Source organism: Cherax quadricarinatus, chromosome 35 (genome assembly GCF_038502225.1).
Source record: "Cherax quadricarinatus isolate ZL_2023a chromosome 35, ASM3850222v1, whole genome shotgun sequence".
In the NCBI taxonomy this organism is placed as follows: domain Eukaryota; kingdom Metazoa; phylum Arthropoda; class Malacostraca; order Decapoda; family Parastacidae; genus Cherax; species Cherax quadricarinatus.
Genome location: NC_091326.1, coordinates 33,571,491 through 33,594,674, shown reverse-complemented (window position 1 = coordinate 33,594,674; position 23,184 = coordinate 33,571,491). Strand labels below are relative to the sequence as shown.

At 39.7% G+C, this 23,184-nt stretch overlaps 1 protein-coding gene across 4 annotated transcripts in view; it reads left to right on the top strand.

The window, feature by feature from the left end:
- The window catches only part of LOC128695217 (cell division cycle 7-related protein kinase-like), a 299,888-nt gene that overhangs the window by 119,020 nt on the left and 157,684 nt on the right, over positions 1–23,184 (top strand). For all 4 annotated transcript variants that reach the window (XM_070091499.1, XM_070091498.1, XM_053785734.2 and 1 more), the window contains 2 exons: positions 1,056–1,149; positions 1,492–1,634. In XM_070091499.1, coding sequence (XP_069947600.1) covers positions 1,056–1,149; positions 1,492–1,634 — 237 coding nt within the window. The remainder of the gene's footprint in view (positions 1–1,055; positions 1,150–1,491; positions 1,635–23,184) is intronic.

The following is a 23,184-nucleotide window of genomic DNA, read 5'->3' as shown; positions in this document are numbered from 1 at the left end:
TTGAACTAGAGAACCATGCAGCAGTTACTTCATGAGGACAACAGAATCAGACTCGGGATCCTACAGGCAGCATCAGGACAATTGAACAAAACAACAGTGGAATGCACTTACTGGCTGGATCCATTGCTTCAGAGTTATATAACCCTTACAGGTTTAGGGCTTGGTTTTGATTATAATAATAATGGTCCCATTGCTCAGATTGCCCATAATTCCTATATTAAGTGCTAGCCATTTCTGGCCTCCCACTTTGTCTACCTGACCTCACCACCTTGACCTTGACTCTTACCTCGCCCCTGGATCTTTCCTTGCATATCTCCTGTGACCTCTCCAACTTGACTTCAGGGTGCTGTTTGCCTTATAAGGCAGTGCTTGTGTGGTTTCCTGTACACAGTGCTTGATAAAACAAAGCCCTGGACAAAATGTTATAGAAGAAATTAGGATTTCTTTAGTTCAAACCTGACTACCGCCGATTACGATGCCTGATCTCCGAGTTTGGTGCTTCCCCATGAATATACAGTAGAACCCCCATATCTACTGATTCAGTATCTGTGGTTTTAGTTATCCACGGTTTCCGGTGGCCCAAAAATACCTCTTAATTTTGCATAATAATGGCACCAAAGTACAAAAGTAGAGAAGCTGGCAGTTCTTCAAAGCCTCAGAGAAGCTGTAAGTGCTTCTTATCAGTGAAAAAGTGATAATTCTCCACTTACTGTGCATAATTTATCAAACAAACTATATAATAGGTATATACATGTATAGGACTTATATATAAGGTTTGCTACTATCTCTGGTTTTGGTATCCATGGCAGGTCCTTGAAATGTATCCCCCTGCGGATATGGGGGTCCTGCTGTAATAGTGATTAAAAATATATTTGTGGCTAAAATGTAATTATGTATGTATTTGTAATTGCTTCTTTGTATTTACAGTAGTAAACATTTTAATAGCTAGAGCAGCTGAGCTTGTGGCATTTCATCTTCAGTAATTATTTTATAATGTAATTATTAATATGTTTTCCCATGTTGATATGTTAATGTTGTTGTTGTTGTTGTTGTAGGGGGGAGGACAACGTGATGGGCATCACCATGTGTTTCCGGGAGATGAACCACATAGTGCTGGTCATGCCATACTTCCCACATCACACATTTCCTGTGAGTCACACACTCATTTCTTACTTAATATGATGTACATTCATTTTAATTCATTCTTTTTGTTTTTGTTTTACTGTACTGTTTCCTGTTTTAAAGTTATGTTAGTGAAATTTATCTCTTGAAAAGTTTTTTGCTTTTCACCAGAATTTTTCTTAATTTATTTACAGTATTTTCTTGCTCTCACTGTTCCTCTCCCTCTCCTCCTCCTCTCTTTACCCTCACATTTGCAATCACATTCTCATCCACTCAACACTTACATTCTCATTTTGACATTCTTTCACACTCATACTCACACTTTCACTCTGTACAGAGCTCACTATTCACATGAGCTGGTTGTTTTAGGAATATGTTGGTTGTTTAAGTACCAATGAGCTGCAAGATTACTTGATCAACTTACTGAGAGCGTTACGTCGGGTACACAGCTACAACATTATTCACAGAGACGTCAAGCCTGCTAACTTCCTCTACAACAGGAAGCACCGAAGGTACGTCAGCCTCACTCTCCATTATTTTTATTATTATGCTTATTATTAGTACTAGTAGTATGATGGGATACAGGGAAACTGGCAGGCTAGATTTGAGTCCTGGAGATGAGAAGTACAGTGCCTACACTCTGAAGAAGGGGTATTAATGTTGCAGTTTTATAACTGTAGTGTAATCATACATCTGACAAGACAGTGTTGGAGTGAATGATGATGAATTTTTTTTTTTTTTTTTTGGGGGGGGGGGGGGCCACCCTACCTTGGTGAGAAACGGCTGATGTATTTTAACCCTTTGAGGGTTTTCGTCGTACTAGTACGTCTTACGCGTAGGGGTTTTTGACGTACTAGTACTCATAAATTCTAGCGACCTCAAATCTAGTGGGAGAAAGCTGGTAGGCCTTCATATGAAAGAATGGGTCTATGTGGTCAGTGTGCACGGTCTAAAAAAAATCCTGCAGCACACAGTGCATAATGAGAAAAAAAAAACTTTTTCCATTTTTTTTTAATAAATCAGCGACTTTGCAGTGTATTTTCGTATGGTATTTATTGTTGTATTCTAGTTTTCTTGGTCTCATTTTATAGAATGGAAGACATATTACTGAAATTGAGATGATTTTGACTGGTTTTACAATGAAAGGTGCCTTGAAATTGAGCTCAAAATAGCAGAAATGTTCGATTTTTACCAAACTTCAAAAGTAAACAAATCGTGCCAAGCGTGCAATACACGTCAACTGGTGAGTCTAATATTCTTTCACAAGTGCACCAATAATATTTATACCATTTTTTACACTAATGCAGTAGTCTGCATAACAGTAAATCTTATATTTTTTGTGAGAATAAAAATTCAAAGTGGAAAGCAAAAGAATATAAGAGGGGCCTTGAGACGTGACTAATGACTAGAGGAAATGTCATTTTAGTGCCAGGAATGTCTTTCTTGTTTATTCTGGACCCTATTCCGAAATTGGCATCTTTTGAAATTTGTGTGAAATTGGCAAAATTGCTAAATTCTGACCACTGTACTGGATAGTTGAATTTATAAATGGGTGGTTTCTTGCACCCATTCGATAGAAAAAATGCAGTTCTAGCCAAATATTCATGTTTTTTGTCGACTAGTACAGTGAAATTGGCCGAAAATGGGGCTCAAAGTGGGCAAAATCGCCGATCCGTAAACATCGCCGAGACCGCTAACTTTGCGAGAGCATAATTCCATAAGTTTTCTATCAAATTTCAAACTTTTGGTGTCGTTATGATCGGGAAAAGATTCTCTATCTTTTCATAAGAGAAAATAATTTTTTTTTTTTTTTAAATTTGGCCGACCCTGAGAACGAGTTTTGGAGAGGGCCTGTCGACCCTCAAAGGGTTAAAAAAAAATATTATTATTATTATTATTATTCTATTCTGCTTTACTAGTAAAATAAGTTGTCTTCCTGGTTTTTCACTTTGAAAACATGTAGTGTTGTTGGTTTCTCATTTAGAAATAAGTTGTATTCTTGGTTTTTGAGGTTTGAAACTAGTTGTATTATTTTTTTTAAATTAAAAGTGTGTTTTTCTATACAGTGAACCCTCCGTTTTCGTCGATCTCCGTTATCACCGATTTCGGTTTTGGCCGACATTTTTCGTTGACTTTTGGCTTCCATTTTTGCCGATTACTTCTGTTTTCGTCAATCGTACAGAACCTGTTCAGTGCCCAGTATGCAGACAAAGCCGCCTCCCACACATTCACATTGAGTGAACATATCCTGCCAGGTCATACGAAACATTTCATAATAATCCATTGTTTTGGGCACTTGTTTATTGTTTGTGACTGCTTAATAAGTCACCATGGGCCCAAAGAAAGCTTCTAGTGCCAGCCCTTCGGTAAAGAATGTGAGAAACACAATATAATTCAAGAAAAAAATTGTAGAAAAATACAAAAGTGGTGGTAGTAGAGGGTGGTAGTAATGGTGGTAGAGGGTGGCAGTGATGGTGGTAGAGAGTGGTAGTGGTTGTGATGGTGGTAGAGGGTGCCTTCTTCAGTGATTCAGCGATTCTGCTAACTCCTCCAGTGTTTTATAGGGCTACAGATAATACTGCTGCCTCAGCTGCAGCCTTCACCACCATTATGAACGGCTTATTCTCTCAGTGGTCCTTATACACCCAACAACACCAACACAACACCACTGGGACATACATAATGACTTATTTCATTCTAGAGTATATGTCATGTTTCTCTGTTATTAATATTGTTTATTATATCATATTACTTGAATTGTGATAGATAAATAAGCCGTAGAGTTGATATTAGTGTCATATTCTCCAACAATAAACTTGCCTTCCCTCCCTCTGCCATACACCAACACGAGTCTTTAACCCTTTGAGGGTCGACAGGCCCTCTCCGAAACTCGTTCTCAGGGTCGGCCAAATTTAAAAAAAAAAAAAATTATTTTCTCTTATGAAAAGATAGAGAATCTTTTCCCGATCATAAAGACACGAAAAGTTTGAAATTTGATAGAAAACTTACGGAATTATGCTCTCGCAAAGTTAGCGGTCTCGGCGATGTTTATGCATCGGCGATTTTGCCCACTTTGAGCCCCATTTTCGGCCAATTTCACTGTACTAGTCGACAAAAAACATGAATATTTCGCTAGAACTCCATTTTTTCTATCGAATGGGTGCAAGAAACCACCCATTTATGAAATTCAACTATCCAGTACAGTGGTCAGAATTTAGCAATTTTGCCAATTTCACACAAATTTCAAAAGATGCCAATTTCCGAATAGGGTCCAGAATAAACAAGAAAGACATTCCTGGCACTAAAATGACATTTCCTCTAGTCATTAGTCACGTCTCAAGGCCCCTCTTATATTCTTTTGCTTTCCACTTTGAATTTTTATTTTCACAAAAAATATAAGATTTGCTGTTATGCAGACTACTGAATTAGTGTAAAAAATGGTATAAATATTATTGGTGCACTTGTGAAAGAATATTAGACACACCAGTTGACGTGTATTGCACGCTTGGCACGATTTGTTTACTTTTGAAGTTTGGTAAAAATCGAACATTTCTGCTACTTTGAGCTCAATTTCAAGGCACCTTTCATTGTAAAACCAGTCAAAATCATCTCAATTTCTGTAATATGTCTTCCATTCTATAAAATGAGACCAAGAAAACTAGAATACAACAATAAATACCATACGAAAATACACTGCAAAATCGCTGATTTATTCCAAAAAAATGGTCGAAGTTTTTTTTTTCTCATTATGCACTGTGTGCTGCAGGATTTTTTTTAGACTGTGCACACTGACCACATAGACCCATTCTTTCATATGAAGGCCTACCAGCTTTCTCCCACTAGATTTGAGGCCGCTAGAATTTATGAGTACTAGTACGTCAAAAACCCCTACGCGTAAGACGTACTAGTACGACCAAAACCCTCAAAGGGTTAATAAAGGTAGGTATGGAAGAAGTGAATGTTTTCAGATACAGTGGACCCCCGGTTAACGAACTTTTTTCATTCCAGTAGTATGTTCAGGTGCCAGTACTGACCGAATTTTTTCGCATAAGGAATATTGTGAAGTAGATTAGTCCATTTCAGACCCCCAAACATACACGTACAAACACACTTACATAAATACACTTACATAATTGGTCGCATTTGGAGGTGATCGTTAAGCGGGGGTCTACTGTACTTGGGAGTTGACGTGTCGGCGGATGGGTTTATGAAGGATGAGGTTAATCATAGAATTGATGAGGGGAAAAAAGGTGAGTGGTGCGTTGAGGTATATGTGGAGTCAAAAAACGTTATGTATGGAGGCAAAGAAGGGAATGTATGAAAGTATAGTAGTACCAACACTCTTACATGGATGTGAAGCTTGGGTGGTAAATGCAGCAGCGAGGAGACGGTTGGAGGCAGTGGAGATGTCCTGTCTAAGGGCAATGTGTGGTGTAAATATTGTGCAGAAAATTCGGAGTGTGGAAATTAGGAGAAGGTGTGGAGTTAATAAAAGCATTAGTCAGAGGGCAGAAGAGGGGTTGTTGAGGTGGTTTCGTCATTTAGAGAGAATAGATCAAAGTAGAATGACATGGAAAGCATATAAATCGATAGGGGAAGGAAGGAGGGGTAGGGGTCGATCTCGAAAGGGTTGGAAAGAGGGGGTAAAGGAGGTTTTGTGGGCAAGGGGCTTGGACTTCCAGCAAGCGTGCATGAGCGTGTTAGATAGGAGTGAATGGAGACGAATGATACTTGGGACCTTACGATCTGTTGGAGTGTGAACAGGGTAATATTTAGTGAAGGAATTCAGGGAAACCGGTTATTTTCATATAGTCGGACTTGAGTCCTGGAAATGGGAAGTACAATGCCTGCACTTTAAAGGAGGGGTTTGGGATATTGGCAGTTTGGAGGGATATGTTGTGTATCTTTATACGTATATGCTTCTAAACTGTTGTATTCTGAGCGCCTCTGCAAAAACAGTGATAATGTGTGAGTGTGGTGAAGGTGTTGAATGATGATGAAAGTATTTTCTTTTTGGGGATTTTCTTTCTTTTTTGGGTCACCCTGCCTCGGTGGGAGACGGCCAACTTGTTGGAAAAAAAAAAATGATTTTAAATGTTCATTTATGCATTTTATTAGTGCTTTATATTTATTTGTCATTCTTTTCTGCATGTAAATCTATATTTAAGCTAGGGAAGTGGCTAGGGAATGACCCCTGATAAGGACTTTGTACCTAGAGTCCTTATGGAGTGGGATTCTCCTTCCAAACAATAACCTCTCTTACCTCTCCCCGCCTCCCTGTCTTCCATCCATCAACAACAGCCTTCAATGAAGGTAAGTGTCATGTTGAATGTTCATTCTTTTATGCATGTAAATCTATCTTTAAGATAAAAAAAAATTCTTGTTGATACTTCTGGGTGTCTGGAACGAATTAATTAGATTTACATTACTTCTTAGGGGAAAATGGTTTCAGTTTTGGCCGATCGCTCTGGAACAGATTAAACACGAAAACCGAGGGTCCACTGTATATACATGTACTTGATATCCTGCTGAAAAAATAGCATCTCATATCATGTCGGTCATCTTAGTCTCTGTGATGGCTACGATGTCTGGATTTATCTCAGCTGTTCATTCCTTCAGCTCATTACTCTTGTTGGGTAACCCGTCTGTGTTGGTGTACCACACTCTTATCTTGCCTTCCCTTAATCCTTTCAGGGTTGATGTCGTACTAGTACGGCTTGCGTGCCAGGGTTGGTGCTGTACTAGTACGCATAAATTCTAGCGGCTTCAAATTAAGCGGGAAACAGCTGGTAGGCCTAGGTGTGAGAGAATGGGTGTGCGCGGTAGAAAAAAATTCTGGGACCCCGTGGCGCATTGTGGGAACACCATTTTAGTAGACCTTGTTCACCATGCCTCACGGTAAGAAGTTCCTCACTCCTCGGCGAACTGGGACACTTTTATTCCCCAGTGACAGTTCTAATACAGATGGAAGTTCCAGTGAAGATGAGTTTCAAGGTTTTGATGAGGTTGTGACTGAAACTAATGACCATAATACAGGTAATAGTGAGGAAAACCCAGATGACCCTCAGCCTTCCACCTCTGGTGCTGGGCCATCTTGTTCATGTTCAGTTGTACCAGAATCAAAGAGGAAACTCCTATTTTCCCAAATCCTGGACTCAGATGTGAGCACTTGTGAAGATAGTGATAGTGAATATGAACTACAAGCTCTTGAAAACAGTTCCAGTAATGATAGTGAAGTGGAATATTCTCCAGTGAAGCGTCAGTATATACGACAATATATGCACTCTGGTAGTGTGCCATATGCTATTCTAAGGGGAAGGAGTACATCTCGGAGTACATCCCATGGCTGTACAACAGGAACAGACAGTGAAAATGAAGATGATAGTGGTGCACTTGGGATGGAAAATGTGCATGGTGGTGGTAGTGGTGGTGCTGGCCATGAGGCACCAGCAGTGGGCCATGCTGCCACCCATGCCACTGCCTCAGCTGATCTACAACAAAGGCCACCATCCCCCACCCACCCACCACACCAGCCTCCACAACCACAACCACAACCACCCGTCAGTATCCAGTACCCACCAGTAGACTGCACCTGGGATTGGCAGGAATCTGCCAATTTTGTTCCCAATCCCCATCACTTTGATGAAAGTTAAAGTGGAATACAGCCATCTTGTACACCTGGGAACAATACCAGTGAACTGGAATGTTTTGAGTTATTTTTTGACGAACCCCTGATGGAAATTATTGTCAGGGAAAGCAACAGATACTGCGAGTACACCATGGCAAACACAATACTTTCACCAAACTCACGCCTACACCAGTAGAAGGAGACAACTGTGGCTGAGATGTATCATTTCTTTGCCACAATAATGCTTATGCCACATGTGTATAAGCACAGTGTGAAATCATACTGGTCAACAGACCGCCTGATTGCAACCCCAGGTTTCAGTGATATAATGGGAGTGAATCGATTTGTGCTACTATTACGTATGCTTCACTTTTCAGACAAAACCAGGCCTGACAGAAATGGCAGGTTATATAAGATTAGGAATGTGTTCATGTATCTGAAACAGAAATTCAGTATGTATTTTTATCCCTTCAAGAAGCTTGTTATTGATGAGTCTTTGATTGTTCAAAGGAAGACTCTCATTCAAGCAGTACATACCAAGCAAGAGGAAACGCTTTGGTATAAAATTGTTTGTGCTTTGTGATTGTTACAGTGGTTTTGTATTGGATATAATTGTGTACACTGGAAGTAATACATTGCAAGATACCAGGAAGTTACTGGGTATCTCTGGTGATGTGGTTAGAAAAATGATGGAACCATATCTTGGTAAGGGGCATATATTATATACTGATAACTGGTACACAAGCCCCTTACTCAGTGATTTCTTGCAAGTGAACATGACAGATGTGTATGGCACAGTGCGTGCAAATTGTAAACATATGCCCAGGTTCAACGCTGGCACTTGTAGAGGTGAGGTGCAGGCTTTTGCTGCCAATGACATCATGGCATTTCAGTGGCATGACAAACAAGATATCACACTGTTGTCATCAGTTCACCCTAATGAAATGGCAGACACTGGCAGGCAGCATAGAGAAAGCAATGAACCCATTCTAAAACCTGCAGCTGTGATTGACTACACCCTAAATATGCATTCAGTGGACAAATGTGACATGCAGATTGGGTTTGCTGATTGTGTTCCCAAGAGTTATAAGTGGTACATAAAACTCTTTTTCCATATTCTGGACATTTCCATGCTCAATGCTTATAATATATATAAGATGAGGACCAGAAACAAGCCACCATATGGCAAATTTTGTTTGTCTGTCATCAGACAAATAATAATCGAGTACCAAGGAACAGCACCTGCAATAGAAAACCGTCCACGTAATTATCAACAACTACCTTCTCGTCTGAAGCATGGTGATCACTTCCTAGTAAAACTGCCTGCTACTGCTTTCAAGAAAAAGGCTCAGAAGAGGTGTTACATCTGTGCACATACAAAAAAACGCCCACAACAATGCGGAGACACTCGTTTTATGTGTGAGGAGTGTAAAATACCACTGTGCATGACATCATGTTTCAAAGACTTCCACAGGCTGCAGAACTTCTAAAAAGATGTCCTGTGACTGTATATGTGTATATAAAATAGAGAAAAATAGTAATAAACAACATTTTGTATTGTTCGTTTGTGTAAATAAGTTTTGTAAACAAAATAGTGACAACATTGTTTGTACAGTTATTGTGTAGTATAGAAAAAGAAATTACTTACAAAATAGTGCTCATATTGGTCTCACAGGCCATAAAAGTTACTTGGAAAAAAAAATTTAAAAATAGTAGAAAATAGTACCTAAAAAAATAAAGTAATACCGGGTGACCGGCTATCGGCGATGTTACCGTATGCTGGTCATTTTCTGTCAACTTCACGCCTCCATATCTCGGTAAGTATTGATGGTAAAAAATTTTTGTTTAGCCTATAAAATTCAGAAATAAAAACCACTATCTTTTCATAAGAAAAAATAATTTTTTTTTTTTTGAATTTTTACAGACCCTGAGAACAGGTTTGGGAGAGGGCCTGCCAACCCTGAAAGGGTTAATGAACACAGGCTTGTTTTATCTACTCTCTTTGTATGATGTTCACCTGACAGGACTGTGGGAGGGAGGGCTGGGGTTGATGTGTTGTCAGGGGTAGAGTGGCAGGCAGTGAAGGGGAAGGGAGTAGGGAGAAGGGAGAAATGTGTTAGTGTTGCTGGGGAAGGGGGATGGCCCAGAGTTGGGTCAGCTGGAAAAGGAGTTGGGGTTGTATCTGGAGGAGTTCTGGGAGTTTGGGTGCTCCCCTGTCTTGGCCCCATGTCAGCTGTTCTGTGTTTGAGGATTCTTGACATACTCCCTCACTTGTTCTCCATTGCTGTCCTCTCCCAGTCTAAATAGATACGCCTGTATTGTTGTGTGGTTTTCAGCAATGTTTTTCATTGTAATATCCTGTTGTGAGTAATATGAGACCAGAAAGTTTATTTAATCAGGCATTGTTTGCCTTGGGAGAGCCTTTCAATCATCTGAAGACTGTAGCTTACACAGTCTCCTCCTGGCCTCCAGTGCACTCACTCAAAGATTGATATAACCTTGTACTCTTCATCTTCTCATCTCCTACTTCCTGGCCATCCTTCAGCTTCACGAAGTCAGTAGATCATCAGTGACCTCCACATCTCCAGTCATTGTCTTTCCTCCAGATAATTGTTTTTACTATTTCCTTTGCAGTTTGTCATCACCTCCCTCACCTTCCTATCCTCAGAGAATATTATTATTATTATTATTATTATTATTATTATTATTATTATTATTGTAATCAAAAGAAGTGCTAATCTCACCAAGGTCACTCAGCGTATTATCCTCAGAGAGCATCTTTGCTAGTTTCTTTCCAACTTTGTCCTCTCTGTTCCCTCTTCCTTCATTGTTATCACATCTGTTATCCTCCTTCCCTTCCCTTTCATTTCATCTTCCAGCTGTAGAACATTTCTTCTTCCATATTAGTCTTATTAACCTGTTATGAAGGGTGGTAAACTGCCCTTCAGAAGACCATGAAGGGCAGTAAACTGCCCTTCATGGTCTCCCTCATCCTTATTTTTCCTCCTCCGGTTTTAGGGTTCTTTCCTTAGCAGTTTTAGTTCTATTTGCTTGTTCACTAACACCTTTCCTTTCCTTGGTGCATACTGCTTTGATTTTCCTTTTAAGGGAATTAATTAAGTCTCCCTTCATATGGCTCTCTTATTTGGTTCTTCAAGTTGTTCGTTGCCACTCCCAGCTGGTGCCATCATCCTCCACCTTTGTTCCTGGCTCTGCCCCTCATTTCTGATTTTTTTTTTTTTTCATTTTTCTTGCACAAGTGAATCTTGTGCATATGTTTGCTTTCACTTTTGTAGACCAGGACATGAATGATATGTGGACCAAGACTCAAGTATACAGAGCTTGATTTGTGCAATATTCAGCAACATGATAGCATTCTAGTTACAGCAGATTATGCAAACAATGTTTGTTGTGCATGCTTGAGTCTTTATTCACCTGTGGACCAGGCTGAACAAGGGTCATCATCGCAGTAACCATGTACGAGTCTAAAAGGTACTGCGTTCAACTTACTTCTCTCGTACATTTCAATCTGCTGACGAGGGCCTCCCCACGAGGCTGAAATATGGTAAGTGCTCATTTTAGTGAACCTTCATATAACAGAGTTTTGAAATAATGGTCGGAATCCACTAGGTAAATTATACCTTTACCTCATATATTTTCAAGGTTTATTCCAGTATATATCTGTACAGTGCTACATTAGATCTACAATAGATCATTTAACCCTTAAACTGTCCAAACATAGATCTTTGTTTTTTCAGCATTTGAAAGTATGTAAAATAACATAGATTTTTTTTTTTTACATTTGAAAGTAAAAACAAACACTTTGATCTACGTTTTTTTTTATATTTGAAAATATGTAAAAATATGTAAAAATATGTAAATGCTGTAAAGAGCTTTTATGAGGATAGTGAGGCTCAGGTTAGGGTGTGTAGAAGAGAGGGAGACTACTTCCCGGTAAAAGTAGGTCTTAGACAGGGATGTGTAATGTCACCATGGTTGTTTAATATATTTATAGATGGGGTTGTAAAAGAAGTAAATGCTAGGGTGTTCGGGAGAGGGGTAGGATTAAATTATGGGGAATCAAATTCAAAATGGGAATTGACACAGTTACTTTTTGCTGATGATACTGTGCTTATGGGAGATTCTAAAGAAAAATTGCAAAGGTTAGTGGATGAGTTTGAGAATGTGTGTAAAGGTAGAAAGTTGAAAGTGAACATAGAAAAGAGTAAGGTGACGAGGGTATCAAATGATTTAGATAAAGAAAAATTGGATATCAAATTGGGGAGGAGGAGTATGGAAGAAGTGAATGTTTTCAGATACTTGGGAGTTGATGTGTCGGCGGATGGATTTATGAAGGATGAGGTTAATCGTAGAATTGATGAGGGAAAAAAGGTGAGTGGTGCGTTGAGGTATATGTGGAGTCAAAAAACGTTATCTATGGAGGCAAAGAAGGGAATGTATGAAAGTATAGTAGTACCAACACTCTTATATGGATGTGAAGCTTGGGTGGTAAATGCAGCAGCGAGGAGACGGTTGGAGGCAGTGGAGATGTCCTGTCTAAGGGCAATGTGTGGTGTAAATATTATGGAGAAAATTCAGAGTGTGGAAATTAGGAGAAGGTGTGGAGTTAATAAAAGCATTAGTCAGAGGGCAGAAGAGGGGTTGTTGAGGTGGTTTGGTCATTTAGAGAGAATGGATCAAAGTAGAATGACATGGAAAGCATATAAATCTATAGGGGAAGGAAAGAGGGGTAGGGGTCGTCCTCGAAAGGGTTGGAAAGAGGGGGTAAAGGAGGTTTTGTGGGCGAGGGGCTTGGACTTCCAGCAAGCGTGCATGAGCGTGTTAGATAGGAGTGAATGGAGACGAATGATACTTGGGACCTGACGATCTGTTGGAGTGTGAGCAGGGTAATATTTAGTGAAGGGATTCAGGGAAACCGGTTATTTTCATATAGTCGGACTTGAGTCCTGGAAATGGGAAGTACAATGCCTGCACTTTAAAGGAGTGGTTTGGGATATTGGCAGTTTGGAGGGATATGTTGTGTATCTTTATACGTATATGCTTCTAAACTGTTGTATTCTGGGCACCTCTGCAAAAGCAGTGATAATGTGTGAGTGTGGTGAAAGTGTTGAATGATGATGAAAGTATTTTCTTTTTGGGGATTTTCTTTCTTTTTTGGGTCACCCTGCCTCGGTGGGAGACGGCCGACTTGTTGAAAAAAAAAAAAAAAAGTAAAAAAAAAATGTAGATCTACTTTTGGAGCACAATACATGTGAACGTAGATCTATGTTTGGACAGTTTAAGGGTTAAGTGGTTGTGTACAGTGCTACATTAGCTCTACAGTAGAGCATTTAAGTGGTTTTGTTGCAATATTTTAACATTATTCTTAATGGATACTCTGATAATCCTTCAATATTAGTTCATTATATTGAGGAGTTACTGTATGTAGTACTCCTCTGTACTTGTGGTTTGTTTCCATGTTGGGTTGCTTGTACAGTCAACTCTTGATTTAATGAACTTTGATTCAATGTACTTTATAGATAGAGGACAAAATGTGTTAGCTACAAAGTTTATTAGTCACAGAATTGTTTGTTGTGATCATGGTAAAACAATCTTGTGTGTCCACCACTAGTGTCATTACCAGCCACCTGCTTTTCCCAATTGCAGTGGTAAATTGATGGGTTACTATAGTGTCATTGATGTATGTGTACCTGTTTCCTACCTCAGTCATGAGCTGCAGGTATTATTGATGTATTTGCACCTGCTACACCTACCTCAGTCATAATGTTAGACTGCAGGTAGTATTGATGTGTGCTATAGCAATGTTGGAGTATGTATCACTTGACCTTATCAAGCCAGGAGGGCAGGTATGATTTCTTCCACAAGTGCTTATTAAACACCCCCACACACGCATGTGCACACTCTTCTCGCCTACAATGTTCTTTACACATTATTTGGAAGATTAATCTTTTTAAGTGTATTGCTATCCAGTGTTTTCTTTAAATATTATTTTTCCTTTTGGGTAATAACTTTTTTTTTATCTGATTTATTAAGTATCTTCATGTAGGGCACGTGGTGGATTTTTCACTCTGTTTCCAGATGATATTTAGTGAATACTTCATTGCCCTCACTCTAAACTTATTATACTAGTGTCTTTTCCTTAAGTTAAGGCCAAAACAGGTACAGCTTGGCTATCACAAATCTAGCATCATCGGGGCCTGTAGAGTGCCGGGTTAGTGACTTTGCTGGATTACCCAGTTTACATCCTATTTTTGGCCCATTCGATTGTTCTAGTCTAGCAAACTCCTAGCTATTTCGCTAGTATTCTTTCTGCAGTGCTGTTGAACTTTTTCAGGGTCTGTCCCATAGACCTACGCTTTGAAGCCAGGGTCCAAACCGTAGATCTACGCCATGAGCTTAGCTCACTCAGATAACCTGTGAGTAGTAAATTTGGGCCTAGATATGAGAGAACACAGCTATGTGGTAAGTGTGCACCACATAAAACAAATTCTGCAGCATGTAGTGCATAATGAGAGAAAAAAAACTCGACCGTAATTTTTTATTAAAACAGCTACTTTGCGGTGTTTTTCTTTTTTTTGTATGTTTTTACAGTTGTATTCATGATTGCTTTGTCTAACTTGATTTTTTTTTTTTTTTTTTTTTCAACAAGTCGGCCGTCTCCCACCGAGGCAGGGTGACCCAAAAAAGAAAGAAAATCCCCAAAAAGAAAATACTTTCATCATCATTCAACACTTTCACCACACTCGCACATTATCACTGTTTTTGCAGAGGTGCTCAGAATACAACAGTCTAGAAGCATAAACATATAAAGATACACAACATATCCCTCCAAACTGCCAATATCCCAAACCCCTCCTTTAAAGTGCAGGCATTGTACTTCCCATTTCCAGGACTCAAGTCCGACTATATGAAAATAACCGGTTTCCCTGAATCCCTTCACTAAATATTACCCTGCTCACACTCCAACAGATCGTCAGGTCCCAAGTACCATTCGTCTCCATTCACTCCTATCTAACACGCTCACGCACGCTTGCTGGAAGTCCAAGCCCCTTACCCACAAAACCTCCTTTACCCCCTCTCTCCAACCCTTTCGAGGACGACCCCTACCCCGCCTTCCTTCCCCTATAGATTTATATGCTTTCCATGTCATTCTACTGTGATCCATTCTCTCTAAATGACCAAACCACCTCAACAACCCCTCTTCTGCCCTCTGACTAATACTTTTATTAACTCCACACCTTCTCCTAATTTCCACACTCCGAATTTTCTGCATAATATTTACACCACACATTGCCCTTAAACAGGACATCTCCGCTGCCTCCAACCGTCTCCTCGCTGCTGCATTTACCACCCAAGCTTCACACCCATATAAGAGTGTTGGTACTACTATACTTTCATACATTCCCTTCTTTGCCTCCATAGATAACGTTTTTTGACTCCACATATACCTCAACGCACCACTCACCTTTTTTCCCTCATCAATTCTATGATTAACCTCATCCTTCATAAATCCATCCGCCGACACGTCAACTCCCAAGTATCTGAAAACATTCACTTCTTCCATACTCCTCCTCCCCAATTTGATATCCAATTTTTCTTTATCTAAATCATTTGACACCCTCATCACCTTACTCTTTTCTATGTTCACTTTCAACTTTCTACCTTTACACACATTCCCAAACTCATCCACTAACCTTTGCAATTTTTCTTTAGAATCTCCCATAAGCACAGTATCATCAGCAAAAAGTAACTGTGTCAATTCCCATTTTGAATTTGATTCCCCATAATTTAATCCCACCCCTCTCCCAAACACCCTAGCATTTACTTCCTTTACAACCCCATCTATAAATATATTAAACAACCATGGTGACATTACACATCCCTGTCTAAGACCTACTTTTACCGGGAAGTAGTCTCCCTCTCTTCTACACACCCTAACCTGAGCCTCACTATCCTCATAAAAACTCTTTACAGCATTTAATAACTTACCACCTATTCCATATACTTGCAACATCTGCCACATTGCTCCTCTATCCACTCTATCATATGCCTTTTCTAAATCCATAAATGCAATAAAAACTTCCCTATCTTTATCTAAATACTGTTCACATATATGCTTCAATGTAAACACCTGATCTACACATCCCCTACCCACTCTAAAACCTCCTTGCTCATCCGCAATCCTACATTCTGTCTTACCTCTAATTCTTTCAATTATAACCCTACCGTACACTTTTCCTGGTATACTCAGTAAGCTTATTCCTCTATAATTTTTACAGTCTCTTTTGTCCCCTTTCCCTTTATATAAAGGGACTATACATGCTCTCTGCCAATCCCTAGGTACCTTCCCCTCTTTCATACATTTATTAAACAAAAGTACCAACCACTCCAACACTATATCCCCCCCTGCTTTTAACATTTCTGTCATGATCCCATCAGTTCCAGCTGCTTTACCCCCTTTCATTTTACGTAATGCCTCACGTACCTCCCCCACACTTACATTCTGCTCTTCTTCACTCCTAAAAGATGGTATACCTCCCTGACCAGTGCATGAAATTACTGCCTCTGTTTCTTCCTTAACATTTAAAAGTTCCTCAAAATATTCTCGCCATCTACCCAATACCTCCATCTCCCCATCTACTAACTCCCCTACTCTGTTTTTAACTGACAAATCCATATTTTCCCTAGGCTTTCTTAACTTGTTTAACTCACTCCAAAATTTTTTCTTATTTTCATTAAAATTTCTTGACAGTGCCTCTCCCACTCTATCATCTGCTCTCCTTTTGCACTCTCTCACCACTCTCTTTACCTTTCTTTTACTCTCCATATACTCTGCTCTTCTTATAACACTTCTGCTTTGTAAAAACCTCTCATAAGCTACCTTTTTCTCTTTTATCACACCCTTTACTTCATCATTCCACCAATCACTCCTCTTTCCTCCTGCCCCCACCCTCCTATAACCACAAACTTCTGCCCCACATTCTAATACTGCATTTTTAAAACTATTCCAACCCTCTTCAACCCCCCCACTACTCATCTTTGCACTAGCCCACCTTTCTGCCAATAGTCGCTTATATCTCACCCGAACTTCCTCCTCCCTTAGTTTATACACTTTCACTTCCCTCTTACTTGTTGTTGCCACCTTCCTCTTTTCCCATCTACCTCTTACTCTAACTGTAGCTACAACTAAATAATGATCCGATATATCAGTTGCCCCTCTATAAACATGTACATCCTGGAGCCTACCCATCAACCTTTTATCCACCAATACATAATCTAATAAACTACTTTCATTACGTGCTACATCATACCTTGTATATTTATTTATCCTCTTTTTCATAAAATATGTATTACTTATTACCAAATTTCTTTCTACACATAGCTCAATTAAAGGCTCCCCATTTACATTTACCCCTGGCACCCCAAATTTACCTACTACTCCCTCCATAACATTTTTACCCACTTTAGCATTAAAATCCCCAACCACCATTACTCTCACACTTGATTCAAAACTCCCCACGCATTCACTCAACATTTCCCAAAATCTCTCTCTCTCCTCTACACTTCTCTCTTCTCCAGGTGCATACACGCTTATTATAACCCACTTTTCACATCCAATCTTTATTTTACTCCACATAATCCTTGAATTAATACATTTATAGTCCCTCTTTTCCTGCCATAGCTTATCCTTCAACATTATTGCTACTCCTTCTTTAGCTCTAACTCTATTTGAAACCCCTGACCTAATCCCATTTATTCCTCTCCACTGAAACTCTCCCACCCCCTTCAGCTTTGTTTCACTTAAAGCCAGGACATCCAGCTTCTTCTCATTCATAACATCCACAATCATCTCTTTCTTATCATCTGCACAACATCCACGCACATTCAGACTTCCCACTTTGACAATTTTCTTCTTCTTATTCTTTTTAGTAATCTTTACAGGAAAAGGGGTTACTAGCCCATTGTTCCCGGCATTTTAGTTGACTTTTACAACACGCATGGCTTACGGAGGAAAGATTCTTATTCCACTTCCCCATGGATATAAAAGGAAAATTAATAAGACCAAGAACTATTAAGATAAAATCAAAGAAAACTCAGATGAGTGTGTATAAATAAATGTGTACATGTATGTGTAGTGTGACCTAAGTGTAAGTAGAAGTAGCAAGACATGCCTGTAATCTTGCATATTTATGAGACAGACAAAAGACATCAGCAATCCTACCATCATGTAAAACAATCACAGGCTTCGTTTTACACTCACTTGGCAGGACGGTAGTACCTCCCTGGGTGGTTGCTGTCTACCAACCTACTACTAACTTGATAGAATGGAATATATATTACAGAAATAGAGATGACTTTGATTGGCTTTAGTGCTGAAAAGAGCTTGAAACTGAGCTCAAAGTAGTGGAAATGTTCAATTTTTGCCAATGTTCAAGAGTAAACAAATGTCGTCATGAGTCTAATATGCATCAGCTGGTGGGTCTGATTTTTTTTTTTTTTTAACAAGTCGGCCGTCTCCCACCGAGGCAGGGTGACCCAAAAAGAAAGAAAATCCTCAAAAAGAAAACACTTTCATCATTATTCAACACTTCCACCCCACTCACACACAATCACTGTCTTTGCAGAGGTGTTCAGAACACAACAGTTTAGAAGCATATACGTATAAAGATACACAACATATCCCTCCAAACCGCTACTATCTCGAACCCCTCCTTTAGAGTGAAGGCATTGTACTTCCCATTTCCAGGACTCAAGTCCGGCTATACAAAAATACAGTGGACCCCCGGTTAACGATTTTAATCCGTGCAAGAGGGGTAATTGTTATGCGAAATAATCGCTATGTGAATGAATTTTCCCCATAAGAAATAATGGAAATCAAATTAATCCGTGCAAGACACCCAAAAGTATGAAAAAAAAAATTTTACCACATGAAATATACATTTTCCCACACACAAAGAGAAGGATACATGCACAATAGTAGAGTAGTACATGCACAGTATATATTGTGCATGTACTAGTCTACTAAATGAAGAATAAATGACACTTACCTTTATTGAAGATGCAGCAATGACTGATGAGACACTGTGTCCTGGGAGTGCCTTTTCCTCCTGAGTACTGTAGGTCCTGTTTGGCATTTTCTTCCAGAACAGGCCTTATCACACTGTGTATGCCACTACGATTCTTAAATCTCTCAAACCAACCTTTGCTGGCTTTAAATTCACCAATATGAGCACTAGTTCCAGGCATTTTTCCCTGTTCACCTGGGTGTTAGTCGACTTGTGTGGGTTGCATTCTGGGAGACAAGATTAAGGACCCCAATGGAAATAAGTTAGACAGTCTTCGATGACACTGACTTTTTTGGGTTATCCTGGGTGGCAAATCCTCTGGGGTTAATTGTTTCTTGGTATTCTCAATAAGCCACACCAACAACGGTGCTACAGCAGCAGCAGCAGCTGACAGTGCAGCAGCAGCAGCAGCTGTACCACCAATAGTAGCGATGGTTGATTGGGGTTTATTATACAACCTGGCCAGCTCGGAGACATGCACTCCACTTTCATACTTATCAATGATCTTTTTCTTCATCTCTATTGTAATTCTCACCCTTATTGCTGTAGGGTTGGCACTAGAAGCTTTCTTGGGGCCCATGGTCACTTATTTTCCAGAAAAAGCACCGAAAACACTGTAATAATACGAAATATTCCGATTGTATGCTTGGATGTTACCACGGAGGCTGGCTGGTAAACAATGCCACCGGCGGAACATGTGAGCGTGGCTCAGGCCGCACATTGGACGCGTCTCGGACGAAAATCGGTAAGCGGGTTTTTAAGCGGTATGTGAGGCAAAATTTTTGCAATTAAAGTAAGCGGTATGCGAAATAATCGCTATGTGATGCCATCGTTATGCGGGGGTCCACTGTAACCGGTTTCCCTGAATCCCTTCACTAAATATTACCCTGCTCACACTAATGTGCTGATATTTATACAATTATTAGAACATTGTATAACAGTAAATCTTCTATTTTTTGATGTGAATAAAAATTCATAATGTGAATAAAAAATCAAACTGGAATTCATTTGTCAAGCCTGAAAACATAACTGATGAACAGAGGAAATGTTAGTTTAGTGCCAGGAATGCCTCCATTGTTTATTCTGAATCCTATTTTGAAATTGGAATATTTTGAGGTTTGTGTTAAATTGGCCAAATTACCAAATTAACAGTTGACTGGGCAATACTAGTGAAATAGCTAAGAATTTGGTCAACTGGAATAATGTAATTGGCCTAAAATGGGAGTCAAAGTGGGCAAAATCGCCGATGCATAAGTATCACTGACGCATCAAAATTCACGAGAGTGTAATGTTAATTTTCCATCAAATTTCATACTTTTTGCTTTATCACCTTCAGAAAAAGATTCTCTACTATTTCATAAGAAAAAATAACAAAAATTTTTTTGGAAAATTCCTGGACCCTGGATGTCACTCTGAGATTTGATCTCTGGACCCTGAAAGGTTTAAATTCAGCAAGGTTTATACAAGTATTGCACTGAACCTTTGCTTCAGTGCAACTCTTGCAAGAACAGATCTTACAAGGGTTCTTGCAAGATCTGTTCTTGTTTCTGATTTGTTATAGTAAATGGCTAGCTGGTTTATCATGCATTAAAACCCATTGACTACACGATGGTCTTCAACCCTTTCAGGGTCCAAGGCCAAAATCTGAAGTCACGCACCAGTGTCCAAGAAATTTTGAAAAAAAAAAAAAATTATTTTTTCTTACAGAATTAAAGAGCATATTTTTGTGAAGGTAATAAAACAAAAAAAATTAGAATCTGATCATTACTTACCGAGATACAGTGCCAAGAAGTTTATAGAAAATGATGTGGTGGTGGCAACATCGACGAATTCCACATACGTGTATTATATTATTTTGTTGTTTTAGTTGTTTTTTCTTTTCTTTTCCAATTTTTTTCTATTCCTACTAACATTTGGGGCCTGAGAGACCAATACTGTATATAATTGATATATATAAACTCACTGTATTGAACACAATAACCGCACTAAAGTTATTATCATATTATTGTTTACCACTGTTGTTTATTACAATAAACATGCACAAATATTGTATAATACTAATGTTCTATCATATATTTACATATTTACAATCACTGGACATGGTTTTAGAACTGCTGGAGCTTGTGGAACTCCTTGAAACAAGGCACCATGCACAGAGGCACCTTACATTCCTCACACATAAACCGAGTGTCTTTGCGTCTTTGTTGCCGTCGTTTTGTTCGTGCACAGACAATGCATCTCTTCTGAGCAAATTTCTTTTGAGTTGAAGGAAGCTGTATTATGAAACGATCACCTTCTCTCCTCAAACGCTTGGGTATATTGTGATGAATTCGAGGACCATGTTGTATTGCAGGTGTTGTTACCTGGTACTTCATTATGAGTTGTCTGACAACAGACAAACAAAATTCACCATACGGTGGTCTGTTACCAGTCTTTATTTGGTACATATTATATGCATTCAGCATTGAAATGTCCATGAGATGGAAGAAAAGTTTCATGTACCACTTGTAACTCTTACGAACACAGTCAACAAAACCAATCTGCATGTCACACTTGTCAACCAAGCGCATGTTTTGTGTATAATCAATCACTGTCACTGGTTTTCGAATACGTTCATTAGTCACTCGATCAACTTTGCCACTGTCTTGCATTTCATTACGGTGAATGGTTGTCAACAATGTGACATCTCGTTTGTCATGCCACCGTAATGCCATGATGTCATTGGCAGTAAACACCTGCACGTCATCACCACGAACACCTGCGTTGAGCCTGGGCATATGTTTACGATTAGAACGCACTGTGCCACACACATCTGTCTTGTTCACTCGCATGAAATCACTGAGTAATGGGCTTGTGTACCAGTTATCGGTATATAATGTATGGCCCTTACCAAGATAAGGTGCCATCATGTTTCTCACTACGTCACCTGAGATACCCAATAACATCTTGGTATCTTTCAATGTTTTACTACCCGTGTATACAACAATATCCAACACCAGGCCACTGTCACAATCACAGAGTATAAACAATTTTATACCAAAGCGGTTCCTCTTGCTCGGTATATACTGCTTGAATGACAGTCTACCTTTGAACAAAATCAAAGACTCGTCAGTTACAAGATTCTTGAATGGATAAAGGTATATCCTGAACTTTTGTTTGAGATACATGAAAACATTTCTAATCTTGTATAACCTGTCACTTCTGTCAGGCCTGGTTTTGTCAGAGAAGTGCAACATACGTAACAGTAAGATAAACCTGTTCACTGGTATTATTTCACTGAAGGATGGGGTAGAAATTAGCCGATCTGTGGACCAGTATGCTTTTATATTATGCTTATAGACGTGAGGCATAAGCATTATTGTTGCAAAAAGCAAATACATTTCTGCAACAGTCGTCTCTTTCCACCTGTGTAGTCTTGACTGTGGTGATAAGATCGTATTTGCCATGGTGTACTGAAAATACTTGTTACTTTCCCTGGCAATAATTTCCATCAATGGCTGGTCAAAGAATAATTCAAAGAATTCCAGTTCATTGGCCGTGGTTCCAAGGGGACAGGTAGGTAGAATTCCACTTTGAGAGTCATCAAAGTGGTGAGGCTTGGGAACAAAATTGGGATTTTGCTGCCAATCCCACATATGGTTTTGTGGTGGATACTGGACTTCATAGGTTGGTTGTACGGGTGGTTGTGGTTGTGGCGGGCTGGTGGCTGACGCTCCGCTTTGTCCTTGAACTGACGAGTCAGCAGCGTGGGTCCCCGCGTGGCACGGTGAGTCACGCATGGCGGTGCCACTACCACCACCAGCACCACTAACACCATCCACTGATGCCTGTGGCCCATCCATGCCAAGTGTAGCCACATCATCCTCACTATCACTACCTAAAACGGGTGTAGGGCCACGGGATGTACTCCGGGATGTACTCCGTCCCCTGGGCACAGCATAGGGTACACTACCCGAGCGCATGCAGCGGCGAACATACCGACGCTTCACTGGTGAATATGATTCCTCACTATCACTACTCGAATGATCGTCGAGCGCAATAAAATCACAATCCACATCAGAATCATCGTCATTACTGAAGTCAGAGGCCTGGCCACGCGAAAATATTAGTTTTCTCTTACGTTTAGGAACACCCGACCATGAGTCACGAGTGCCCACACCAGAGGTAGAAGGTCGAGGATCGTCGGGGTTTTCTGCACTATTATCGATATCCTGGTCATTATTTTCGGTCACTAACTTATCAAAGCCGTAGAATTCGTCTTCATTTGCACTTCCATCAGTGTCAGAACTATCAGACAGGAAGAGGAGAGTCCCAATTTTCCGGGGAGTGAGAGCTGACTTGCGACGA